At 44.9% G+C, this 12,978-nt stretch overlaps 1 protein-coding gene across 1 annotated transcript in view; it reads left to right on the top strand.

Moving 5' to 3' along the window:
* Window positions 1–12,978, top strand: part of TRAK2 (trafficking kinesin protein 2) — an 845,826-nt gene that overhangs the window by 598,875 nt on the left and 233,973 nt on the right. Inside the window, exons 17-18 of the mRNA XM_086955254.1 lie at window positions 4,268–4,408; window positions 5,264–5,321. Of these exons, the coding sequence (XP_086811380.1) occupies window positions 4,268–4,408; window positions 5,264–5,321 (199 nt within the window). The remainder of the gene's footprint in view (window positions 1–4,267; window positions 4,409–5,263; window positions 5,322–12,978) is intronic.

Raw genomic sequence — 12,978 nt, 5'->3', positions numbered from 1 at the left:
AAAAAATATTCTGTGACACATTAATCAGCCCCAAATTAATTCAGGTCACTTGAGGCAGGGAAGGTGTGCTTTGCTTTGCCGAAAATAATGTACACTGGACAACCAGAGGGTGTGGTGATGAAACAGAGGGTGGCATGGGTGGGCCAGAGGGTGGCATGAGTAGTCAGAGAGTGGCAGTGGTGACAGAGAGTGGCAGTGATGAAGAAGAGTGTCCCAAACAGGCTGGACACGTAGAAACAACAAGTTCGCGAAACTTGCGACCCGACAGGTAAGTTTGCAATTTGCGAAAGTGTACAAAACCCTCGCGAACTGGCAGAAACACGGGCGAACACAAAAAAAAAAAATCCGCAAATTCGCGGGAATTCGCGGATTTTGCGGATTGCGAATCCGCAAATCCGCAAAATTCACGAACGCGAGATCCGCAAAATTCGCTCATGCTTAGTTTGAAGGCTTGTACACAGAGTTCCATTACTGACTGTTAGCCACCATTTAGTGATAGTGATTGTGTGGATGTATATTTTCAGAGATAGCCTTCTCTGCTAGGTCGAATATAGCCTCCATAGACATCTTGGCGGAGCTATTTTACGACATAAGGTATATCCTCATGACTTCCCCAGCAGGCACTGCCAAACCCATTTACGGAGGCAGGACTCTCTTTAGGGTTCATCTTGTGTGACCATGACCCAGGAACTGAGGCAGTAGATGGCCTTGGCATGGTAAAATACCACCTATCATGTCCAGAGACCCCCATACCACCACAGCTGCAGGTGAGCTTTTCCATACTTCCCCTAGGCGTCACTATAGGATCCTGTTTTCAGGATGGGGGCATTCAAAACGTATAAGTGTATAGGCATGTATGGATGAGGCCTGCAGACTGACAAGACCGGTCTCCAGGATCATAAACCAAACACCCACCAAGTTGTCCGGTAAGCACCTTTCATTCTTCTTTGAATCTATGATATAGTGTACTGAGCTTTCCTCCTCCCCACAGTAACTGTGGGGAGGGAGTACCTGCATGTTTGTGTACCTGGGGGTGTGTGTTTATTTTTTAACTAGATAAACGTGAAATAAGGAACACATTTTGCAGATGGGGGTAACACAAGTCAGATGCTACAGAGTTGATTACTCTTCTGGTTTCTTCATGCCGTCTTCAGAACAATCTGTTGATGGTAAACCAATAAGGACAGCAATCCGGGTCTACAATGGCAAAAGACGTTAATGTGGCTAAAACTGTATAGAGAAATGGGTTGGGGAAACAGACTCCCTCCCCGAACTCGACTCCCATATGGCAAGAGACAAGGCTGGACCCAGTGACGGATCTAGTGGCTTCAGACTATGAGATGTAATTGACCTCTCCAGCTTAGATGAGGCATAGGACGCTAATGGAATTGTGCCATTCGAACACTTACAGGCTGTATATGCCATGCACACAACACAGAATTTTAATATTTGCTAATATGTCACTTTACAGTTGAGAATTCCACGAGGGCAAGACATGAAGGAGGATTTCCCCTGGAAACCCGACTCTTTGACGGCCATATCACATCCAAGGCTATTTTCATTACATATGCAACGTGGATGGGGAACACACAGGGTGACCTGTCCCGACTTCGGGCCTGTTGGCACGGCGACGCGAGGGAGCTGACTGGCGAAGACTGGAGGGGCCCCCTACAGTTCCCCAGGGATATTGCCATAAAGGCAAGCTATTGACTCATTCAGTATAAAACCCTGCATAGGATTGATCATACCCGCACACTACTGCATGAAATTGGTAGGTCCCAGGATGAGTTATGCCTAAGGTGCTGTGGACAGCGCTGCGATTTCATGCATACATTTTGAGAGTGCCTCAAGCGTGCCTCGTTCTGGAACAGGGTTACACGCACCCTCGAGGAGTCCACAGGGTTCACAACTGACCTTAAGGCCCCTTCTCATTGTTGGGTGTCTCCCAACCTGGGATATGTAGCAGAGAAAAGGGAAATTGCTCAAATATGGTGAATTGACCAATGCCCATGCCTGCGGGACTGGAAACGTACAGAATAAGTGGGTAGATGGCGTATTAGGGGACGGGATACCCCCATACATACGATAAAATGTGGGTGGGGAGGGTGAAGAGCCCTAGGCAAATGGACAATGATGAGTATAGTGTGCCACGTACATCCCGATGCCTCTAACTTTGTGCTGGACCCTAGTCTGAAACTCTGATAATCGAAACAAGGTGCTATGGAACTGTTACGCTGAAGGCAATTACTGTTGTACCTTGCAGGGTGGGAGGAGAGTTATGGTTAGGATGTCTGATCTATCTTCTGTGGTGGCTCAGCGTGTTTTAAATGTTATAATATAAAAACCAGTAAAAACATAATACAAAAAAACAAGTAGATGCAATAAAAGGTACCAATCCACTCACTGGCTGTTCACTGCGGTGGACGAATCCCTTTTTTTTTTTTTTAAATCAACAGTAAGCAGTGCAAACCACCTTGAGCCAATAGCCATTGGCAGCTCATTCTGCTGGTTTTGCCTCCGCATGCCCCAAATTTATTTAAAAAAACAAAATGCAGGAAGAATGCCTTGCAGCCTAAGAAACATAGCAAGAAATGTTGATGTTATTCAAGATTTATAGGGACCGGACAATGTAATTACTTTAATGATAACTATATTAAGGTGATTACACTGTCCGTCCGGCCCCTAACAGTACACGAAACAACTTCCCCAGTAGGGGGAGCCTGTCTATGGCTTCTGCCTCTGAGGTAGCCAGGACGATCCTGCTTGCAGGCAGTGCACAGAAGCCTTCCTGCTGGGAAAGTTGCTTCAAAAGCACTGTCAGGGGCCCAAGGGATGTATTTGCCTTAATGGAATTATAAAAGTAAATGCATTGCTCAGCCGTTCACAATGCTTCCAAAAGAAACTGTGGTGGGCTTTCTTTTTTCCCCCACCTGTGGAGCAACCCTGATTCGGCTCCTCAGGTGAACAAAGAAAGGGTGAATTTGCATGTTTTGAAATATGTCCTAATATTTTGCCCACCCCAAGACTTGTACAAGTAACAGGAAATGGTGTATGCCTTTACGTTCAGTAATCAAGACTGTTAGGTGGTGTGGAAATTACACAGAGGCAAGAACATAGCGCCTCATTTATCCAAGATTAATGCTGTGTCCAGTTTCAAACAGTGTAGGCTATAAAGTCCATTAAGAACAGTTTGCGCTGTCTGGACACTGGCCGCTCCCCCAGGGCAGCGCTGCCAACGCGTGGGCGGATTTCAGAGAGGGGCCTACAGCAGACCATAGTAAGGGTCTACCCTGGCACCCTGAAGATGCATTCCAGCTTGAGGACAGGGAGCTCAAAGGGTGCATATTGTGGCAGGGCAGTGCCCAGTTACAATCACAACACAGTGCTAGTATTTGTTATCATTTATTGTCTTCTGACATATGGCAATCATAACGTCTCTGTATCAGTCACTGTCAGGTCTAGAGTTTGGCCTCATGTTCAAGAAGTAGGGTGAGGAATGGTGGTGAATGATGGCGATGCCCCGACTTCCCACCTGTAGTCTTCTTTATTGGACGGGGCTTATCCTCATCCCAGCCCAGCCGTCTCCTTTCCTTTCCATTAAGCTCTGCTCTTTGCCCAGATAGACTTTACTGCCAGGGTGGAGGCATAGGGTATGACGTAGGGAGAGATGTGGGGGTTCTACCCAGAACCTGTGCAACTAATGACAGGTGAGAAATCAAAGCAATGCTGTTGTTTAAAAATCCCATCGCCCCCTCCCCCACCCTGAACATTTGTGCCTGCTCACGCATGCTTTAAGATGCCGTCCGTGACTTAAAGGCGAAGCGTCATTCTAACACCATAGCCTGAGTCGATAAGAGCCCGGGCGCAGCCGCTCAATAAACACATGATCACAGCTGCAAGGTCCGCACTCTTTCGGTCGGAAGCATACAGCTTTGGCCAAATTGAAGTGGTACTCGGGTATACCAGCATTTCGGAGGAGCCACGCTCCCTGTCTCTGGCACTCTTGAAAGCTGTGTCGAGCCAGACCTAATGCCGCTTGTAGATAGGCCATCTTTCTGTACAAGTCCACCAAATGTTTTAATACCCTCAGCATCACTGCTTTCACCACTCAAGGTACACCTTGGATTTCATGCATAAACCATAACAAACATCTTTAAAGGCCGTTAGTTAAACAGAATTGTGTCACGTGTTCGTCACCTTCTGAGCTGTTGTACATTTGCATGGGAAAATCATGACGTTCTTAACGTGAATTCCTTTCACCACACAGCTACCCGGAGCAGAAGAACGGCTGCCGCAAGCAGGGCCGTTGTTCGCGTTGTTCACTTCCCTTCTCAGCGGCTCCACCATGCAGCTGCTGGCGAAGTGGCCGGCTTGGACCGCCCAAATCATGCCCACCTCTGAGACCAAGGTAAGGCATGTGACTAGTGGCCACTTGAAGTCTTACTACGTGGGGCCTACCACTGGAGAGCTTTTGTGAAAGTACACAGCTGCCAAGGTGTGAGTTTGACTATGTGTGACAATCCTATGTTTTAGGTGTGCTGAAGTCTGACATTTCATTTGGGACATTTTGAGTGACACTTAATTCTGAGTAGAACACTGCAGTTATGTCGATCTATTGAAAGAAATATTCGAAAAAGTAACTTTTGTGCAACATAATGATTTCCAGAGCCAGCCCCCAAAACAATCCAGAATGCATAGTAACTTTGGGCATAAAGCTGGGACCAGTTGAAGGCATTTGTTAGTGAAGTCATGGTGGGCCATTTAGAAACCCTGAAATGGGCTTATCACTTCCTTTCAAATCTCCACCCCTCCACCATATAAAGTAATTTTGCATTTCTCAAGTTTGTTTATTCAAACATTAATTTGTCATTAGCAGGACTTGTAATATGTTATTTTATGAAGTGGTCGAAGACTGTATTCAAAGACCACATTACATTATCTGAGTGCTCAGGACTGGGCCATCCATTTCTCAATGACTTCACCAGTCAATGCATGAGCAAATAATATTATTTTCTTAACCTCAGACGGATGAAAGGCCTAGAAGACCCTAGCAGGATTGCAACTTGTTACCTAGGGAGACAACTCTTCACAGCAAGGGTTCAATCTACTTAGCTACCTATTCATTGTTGTACACTTGCCAACATCTGCATGAAGTCAATGAGACATTCAGTTGCATAGTAGCAAAGTAAATGCGTCCCTTGTCCTAAATGGCATCGCCAAAGAATCTTATTTACCATTCTTAATAATATTCTATTTTTTGTAGATTCCGTGTTTCAGGTATGAATTTGGACTTCAGGTCTTTGAGCAGAAGCGCCTCCCAAGTAAGTGTTGATGTTCGCCTGTCTCTGGGGATAAGCGTGCGCCCATGCCCGGCAGGTCTGCCAGGAGCCGGCATACCTGAGAGGTGGTATGCTGGGCTCCTGAGGTCTGTATGTGCGGTACAGCAGTGGCAGTGGCAGCTCAGGAAAGGTCAAAGCCAGAGATTTGAAGCCATCCCTCATCATGTGTGAGGAGCACACGTGGCCCAGTGTTTCCTCTGCACTCTGCTGTTTATAGGTTTGGACTGTAATGGGGGAAGTGAAACAAATCGGTTTTTTGACCTTCCTTCCGCCCTTTTGTAAAGCGCTCTGATAACCTTTGGGTTCTTGTTCGCGCTATATAAAACTCCATAAATAAATAAATAAGTATCAGAATTTGAAGGAAAAACATTAATTTTGAATACACTACAAGCACCCAGCAAGGCTAAACCTCAGTACTGCAAGTTCTGCTTCTACTTTTTTTTTTGAAGGCTTATTGCTCTTGCAGGCCTTATATTTAGTGCAGAGCAGAGAGCCTCATGCTAAATGTGTTCATGAACTGCGTGTGAGTGAGTTTGTTGGCCACATGCTTCCACAAATACTTCATTTAGAGTGTTTAGCGGATAAGCATCAGCTGGGGCTATGACTTATTTTCTTATGCATTTAAGGGTTTTGTTCTGAAATTGCCAGGGTGTTATGCTGCTAATTTTGCCCTCACCATTCAAGTGGAAACATATGTTCGAGGCATATGGGCTGCAGATGGTACATTTATGAATAGATCGCCATCTGGTGTTGGGCTCAGATGATTGCACTTGTTTTTCTCTTGGAGAAGTCTTTGTCGTCACGAGATTGATGACTCCTCCTTTGGTTGCTAGTGCGCATGGGCATCGGCTCCATCCGTAGATTGTTTTTTTTCCGCCATCGGGTTCGGATGAGGATCGAAGCGCTCCGGATCGGCTTCGGGAAAAACAGTGATATTTCGGCGCGTATTCCCTTTCCAATTCGACGGTATTGTTATCGAACACGAGTTTACTTCCTTCTCGACGCGTTTCGACATCAAACAACAAAAGTTACAACTTCTAATTCGACGAGACCGGGAGGCCTATCTCGACGTAGTCCAGCCCGGAGTCCATGGAAAGGACCCCATTCAAAAAATGTCCAACGTGTGGTGCTAAGTTCCCACACAAGGACTTACACAAGGTGTGTAATCTTTGCCTATCACCTGAACACGAATCCAGGGACTGTGAAGCCTGCGCAGCATTCTCCTCCAAGTCGACGATTAGAAACTGTCGAGCCCGAAGACATGAAGTGTCGAGAATGCAGTCAGAGGCAATCCCGGAGCTGTTCGAGGCCCAGCACCCCGAAGAAGAAGAAGAAGATGAGGAGGAGTCGGGGTCGGAAGTGGACGAGTCTGATGTCGAAGAAATCGACGATCATCAAACCGTGAGTGACGACGTCCCTTTACCGAAAAACCAACCCCGTTTGATGTCGACCCCGCATTCGAGCCCGGTCAGACTACCGAAAAAAGTTTCCGACGCCCCACCTTCGGGCCCGGCAACGAAACCGAAACCGAAACTGAAACACTCGGCCTCCCACTATGTCGGATCCGAGAAGCGATCGGCATCGACACCGAAGCTCCATACAAAGGAAGGCTCGCAGTCGAAACATTCCATGTCGAAACTGAAACATGCTTTGACGCCGAAGACTTACTCGACACCGAAAAAATCGGAATCAAGCAAATTCTCAGTACCGAGAAAACAGAACACTGACAGTCAGAAGCAAAAGCACCATTCGGAAACAAAAATTTCGGCACCGACACAGGAGCAGCAGACAGATCCAAAACAAAAGACTTTGTTTATCGATCCGCAAACTGGCAAGGTGATGACAAAACTACCTAAAAAGAGGAAGAATGAACAGTTGGACGACAAAGCTCCTCCTCCTAAAAAGAGAACAATGGGGACAAATACAACTCCTCCCCTTTCTCCTCAACCTACAGACACACCATCTTCTCCTCTGCCTCACACTCTGCCAGCTATTCCTCCACCTTCTACACCAAGACCATCTACACCTCAGACAGATGTAGAAAGTGATACAGGGGAGGGAGAAGTTCATGGGAATGACGACACTGCCCCAGATGAAGCAGACCCACAGGAGGATTATAATGAAGGGTCAGATAACGATAACGACCCCGAACTATATCCCTCAAAACCCTCACCACCTGATGATAATACAGGTTTTGCACAGCTAATTAATAGGGCAGCAAAATACCACAAGGTAGATTTACACAAGGAACCTCAAATAGAGGATTCCCTTTTAGAAACACTACCTGCTGCACAAAGAACATCAGGAACACTACTTATGCTTAAGGGTCTTCTCAATCACACAGCTGACATATTCAAAGATCCTGTGAGGGCTAGGGTATTAAACCCAAGAATTGATAAAAAATATAAGGCAACCCCTAAGGACCCAATATTTATCAGGGGACAGGTACCTTTCGACTCGCTAGTAGTCACAAACGCTCGTTAGAGAGCAAACTCATTAACTACAGGAGAAGCTCCTCCTCCTGATAAGGAGTGCAAGTTAATAGATGCCTCTGGCAAAAGAGTAGCCTCCCAAGCGACAAACAGCTGGCGCATAGCTAATACGCAAGCGCTACTTGCACGCTATGATAGAGCTCATTATGATGAGTTAGAAAAACTCATTACACATCTCCCTAAGGAACATCAAAAAAGGGCAGATCAGATTATACAGGAAGGGAAGATAATAACTAACACTTCCATTAAATCAGGGTTCAAACAAGAAGTACAAACATCATTATTGAACCAGCCTTTTGATGAAAAAACACTTTTTGGCTCACGTACAGACGAGACGTTATAACACCGGTCAGGGGACGTCTATCACAGTTCCTACCTGTCTGGGAAAACATCACATCAGACAGATGGGTGAGACAAATTATCCAACATGGTTATTGCCTAGAACTCACAGCTACCCCACCAAACATCCCCCCCAAACAGTGTCCAATGAGTCAAGATCATCTAACATTGTTAAAACAGGAAGTACTTTCACTGCTACAAAAGCATGCTATAGAGAAGGTTCCACAACATCAACAAGAAACAGGGGTCTACTCTCTATACTTCCTAATTCCCAAAAAAGACGGGTCTCTAAGGCCAATACTAGACCTCAGACCTCTCAATGCATACATAAATTCGGAACATTTCCACATGGTCACGCTCCAACAAGTACTTCCTTTACTGAAGAAAGGGGACTTTCTTTCTACATTGGATCTAAAAGACGCTTACTTTCACATCCCAATTCACAAAGCCCACAGAAAATACCTCAGGTTTGTTGTGGAAGGACAACATTATCAGTTCAAAGTCCTTCCATTTGGGGTCACAAGAGCACCAAGGGTGTTCACAAAATGCCTAGCAGTGGTTGCAGCACACCTAAGAAGACAACAAATACATGTCTTCCCTTACTTGGACGATTGGCTAATAAAAGCCAAAAAAGAAGAAGAATGTCTTCAAAGCACACATAAGACCATTCAGTTGCTGCACCAGCTAGGGTTTACGGTGAACTACACAAAATCCCACCTGCAACCAAACAAAATTCAACAATATCTAGGGGCTACTATAGACACAGAAAGAGCCAAAGTATACCCCAATCCAATCAGGATACAAACAAATGCTCACGTTGATCCAAAGATTTCAACCGCAACACTCACTAACAGCCCGAGTGTTCATGCAGTTATTAGGGATGATGTCCTCTTGCATACTGCTAATACCATATGCCAGACTACAAATGCATCCGCTGCAGGAATGTCTAGCAACACAGTGGAATCAGGCTCAAGGTCAGATTACAGATCTGGTGTTGGTAGACAACCGCACACATCGCTCTCTGAAGTGGTGGAACACAACAAACATTTCCAAGGGGCGGTCATTCCTAGAACCGATTCCACAAGTGATACTAACAGCGGATGCATCGCTCGCCGGATGGGGAGCGCATATGGACAAATATACAGTGCAGGGAAGATGGAGTGTACAGCAAAAAAGGCTGCACATCAATTATCTAGAACTACTAGCAGTGTTCCTAGCATTAAAAGCTTTTCAAATGCACATTCTCAACAAAGCAGTCCTGGTCAGAACAGAAAACATGACAGTGATGTATTATGTTCAAAAACAGGGGGGGACACACTCTCTCCAACTATCCAGACTAGCAAAGGACATTTGGAGAAGGCCATTCCTCACAAGATCTATCTGTTAGCCGAACACCTACCAGGAGTTCAAAATCAGATAGCAGACATCTTAAGCAGAGAGTCAGAACAAATACACGAATGGGAACTGCACGACCAAATACTGCAGCCATTCTTCCAAAGATGGGGACAACCAGAAATAGATCTATTTGCCACCCATCAGAACGCAAAATGCCAAAACTTCGCATCCAGGTACCCACACCACCTGTCGCAGGGCAATGCGTTATGGATAAATTGGTCCAACAAATTTGCATACGCTTTTCCACCTCTCCCACTGATTCTATTAGTGGTTCAAAAACTGCAACAACATTCAATGACAATGATACTAGTGGCACCCACGTGGGCACGACAGCCGTGGTTCACCACGCTACTGCAACTCTCACAGGTGCCACATCAAAAATTAGAAATATTACCCATGCACCTTACACAGAACCATGGAGAAATAATGCACCCAGATCCCAAACAATTGAACCTAGCGATCTGGCTTGAGGTCATAGAATTTGAATACTTAAATTTACCTCCAAACTGTATGGAAATCATTAAGCAAGCAAGACGTCCCACCACCAGAGCATGCTATGCAGCAAAGTGGAAGAGGTTTGCTGTATACTGTAACAGTAACAACATTAACCCTCTGGACGCATCCACTAAAGACATTATTTGCTATTTACTACACTTACATCAATGTAACCTTGCTTACACATCTATTATAGTACATCTTGCAGTTATAGCAGAGTACCTACAAAACAGGCAACATCGATCCCTGTTTAAAGTGCCAGCAATAAAAGCTTTCATGGAAGGCCTCAAAAGAGTCATTCCACCAAGACTACCGCCTTCCCCGGTCTGGAATCTCAACATAGTACTCACCAGACTAATGGGACCGCCTTTCGAACCTATGCATAGGTGTGAAATACAATTCCTTATATTGAAGGTAGCCTTTCTTATAGTCATTACTTCACTCAGAAGAGTAAGTGAAATACAGGCATTTACAATACAAGAACCATTCCTACAGTTACACTAAAATAAAGTGGTTCTTAGAACAAATCCAAAATTCTTGCCTAAAGTAATTTCAGCATTCCACATCAATCAACCAGTGGAACTACCAGTCTTCTTTCCAAAACCACAGACGGTAGAAGAAAGGGCCCTACATACATTAGATGTCAGAAGGGCAATATTGTTCTACATAGAAAGAACACAAACTTTCAGAAAAACCAAACAACTATTTGTAGCGTTTTCTCCAACACATAAGGGCAATCCCATCTCTAAAGCAGGCATTGCCAGGTGGATTGTAAAATGTATACAAATATGTTACATAAAAGCAAAAAGGACATTAACTTTTCCTCCTAGAGCTCACTCTACATGTAAACTAGGGGCATCTATGGCATTCTTAGGAAACATTCCTCTAGATGACATATGCAAAGCAGCAACCTGGGTTACACCGCATACCTTCACAAAACACTACTGTGTAGATGTGCAGGCGACACAACAGGCTAGAGTGGGCCAAGCTGTACTAAAACTTTATTTCAAACTGTTGCAACAGACACTGGTGACCACCGCTAGGGAGGTAACTGCTGTATAGTCTATTCATAAATGTACCAACTGCAGCCCATATGCCTCGAACGGAATATGCTACTTACCAGTATGCATCTGTTCTTGGCATAGAGGGCTGCAGAGTGATACATGCCCTCCCAGCCTCCCCAAAAACCTGTGTCTGTCCCAACACTATCTTATTTAGATACACTTACATGTGCATTTCTATCTGTATTCTATCATACTTCTCCATCTAACCCTACTATGGCAAAACAATCTAAGGATGGAGCCGATGCCCTTGCGCACTAGCAACCAAAGGAGGAGTCATCAGTCTCGTGACGACAAAAGACTTCTCCAAGAGAAAAACAAGTGCAATCATCCGAGCCCAACACCAGATGGCGCTCTATTCATAAATGTACCACTCTGCAGCCCTCTATGCCAGGAACAGATGCATACTGGTAAGTAGCATATTCCTTCCTGTCCTTGGTAACTAACAGAGCTCGCTGGACATTGTCAATGGTAACTCTAAATTGATAGCACCCAACGGAGATGTTGGACAGAGTGATCAACAGAGAAGGCAGTGATCACCCCCACTGAGAATGCTGTACGTAGCTGGTTTGGCATTATTGCTGCTCCAGAGAAACTGGGTCCTACCCACCACTAACCCAACCTAGTAAACCCTCCCCCTGGCTAGATCTGAAGCCCCAAAGCCCTGCATGATGATCTGTATCACTGGGATAGGGCGCCACAGCGCGAACGGTCAACCGACCAATGTTGCTGAAAAGTGGTTGAAAGGACATGTCAGCACTTTCAAAAGTTTTTAGATACATAAGCAAATGAAACAACAATTTCTTTAGTAGTTAGGGTTATGATGAGCATATACTAAAACACCACAGTCTCAAAAGTACTCCATTGAACCAGAATGAAGTTCCTTAGAAATCACAATTCAACACAATGATGTATTCTATAATAATTATTGTGTTATGGTGTGTTTTTGATTATTCGGTATGCAGTTGCTTTGCATTGACAGGGGATGTGAGAGTTAGTCTATGCTGGACTTTGGCCACTGTCTTGATGTGAGCAGTGACAGCTCTCGACAGGCCTACCAATCCGATTCGCAGATAACCATATATCTATAAAGAGTACATTGGCTGACACTCGGGTGCTTGGGATGAAACAGCCAGGCCCGCCACAGAAATGGTATCTTTTATATGTAAAATAGCTTGCCTTACAACATCATAATTAAAATATTTAGGGCCAGATGTAGGAAGGCTATTATCGGTCTGTAACGGCCGAAATCGGCCGTTACCGACCGGTAATAGGCTTTTCCTATGTAGGTGGCAAATTTACCGATTCGGTAAATAACAAATCGGTATTTACCGATTCGGTATTTACCGAATCATCATTTACCGATTCGGTATTTACCGAATCGGTAAATGACATGTAGGAAGCACTTCAAAGAGTGCGTCTGTGCTTTCAGGATTCGTTATTTACCACCAGCCATTAGTTGGTGGTAAATAACGAATACCTCTGTAAATGCAAATCTGTGCATTTACACCTGTGCCATGTGACAGACATACATGCCCTTAGGACATGTAAGTGTGCCACATGTGCACACAAGCACTATTCAGGGGTGCAAAAGGGTGTCAAAGTGACACCCTGCCACCCTTGACTCTTTCCCTATGGCACCGAATAGGTAATTACAGATTCGGTAATCGACATTCATCCCTATGGGCCTCCAGGCCCATAGGAATAAATGGCAAATACCGAATCGGTAATTACTGATTCCGTAAATACCGAATCTTAACAATTTGGTATTTTTTACCGAATTATTATCTACATTGCATTTACCAATTCGAAAATACCGAATCAGTAAAATTCGATTTTTTCGAATCGGTAAATGTC

Source organism: Lissotriton vulgaris, chromosome 2_1, assembly GCF_964263255.1.
Source record: "Lissotriton vulgaris chromosome 2_1, aLisVul1.2, whole genome shotgun sequence".
Classification (NCBI taxonomy): Eukaryota; Metazoa; Chordata; class Amphibia; order Caudata; family Salamandridae; genus Lissotriton; species Lissotriton vulgaris.
The sequence above is the reverse complement of the archived record's forward strand: the minus strand, read 5'-3'. Positions and strand labels throughout refer to the sequence as shown.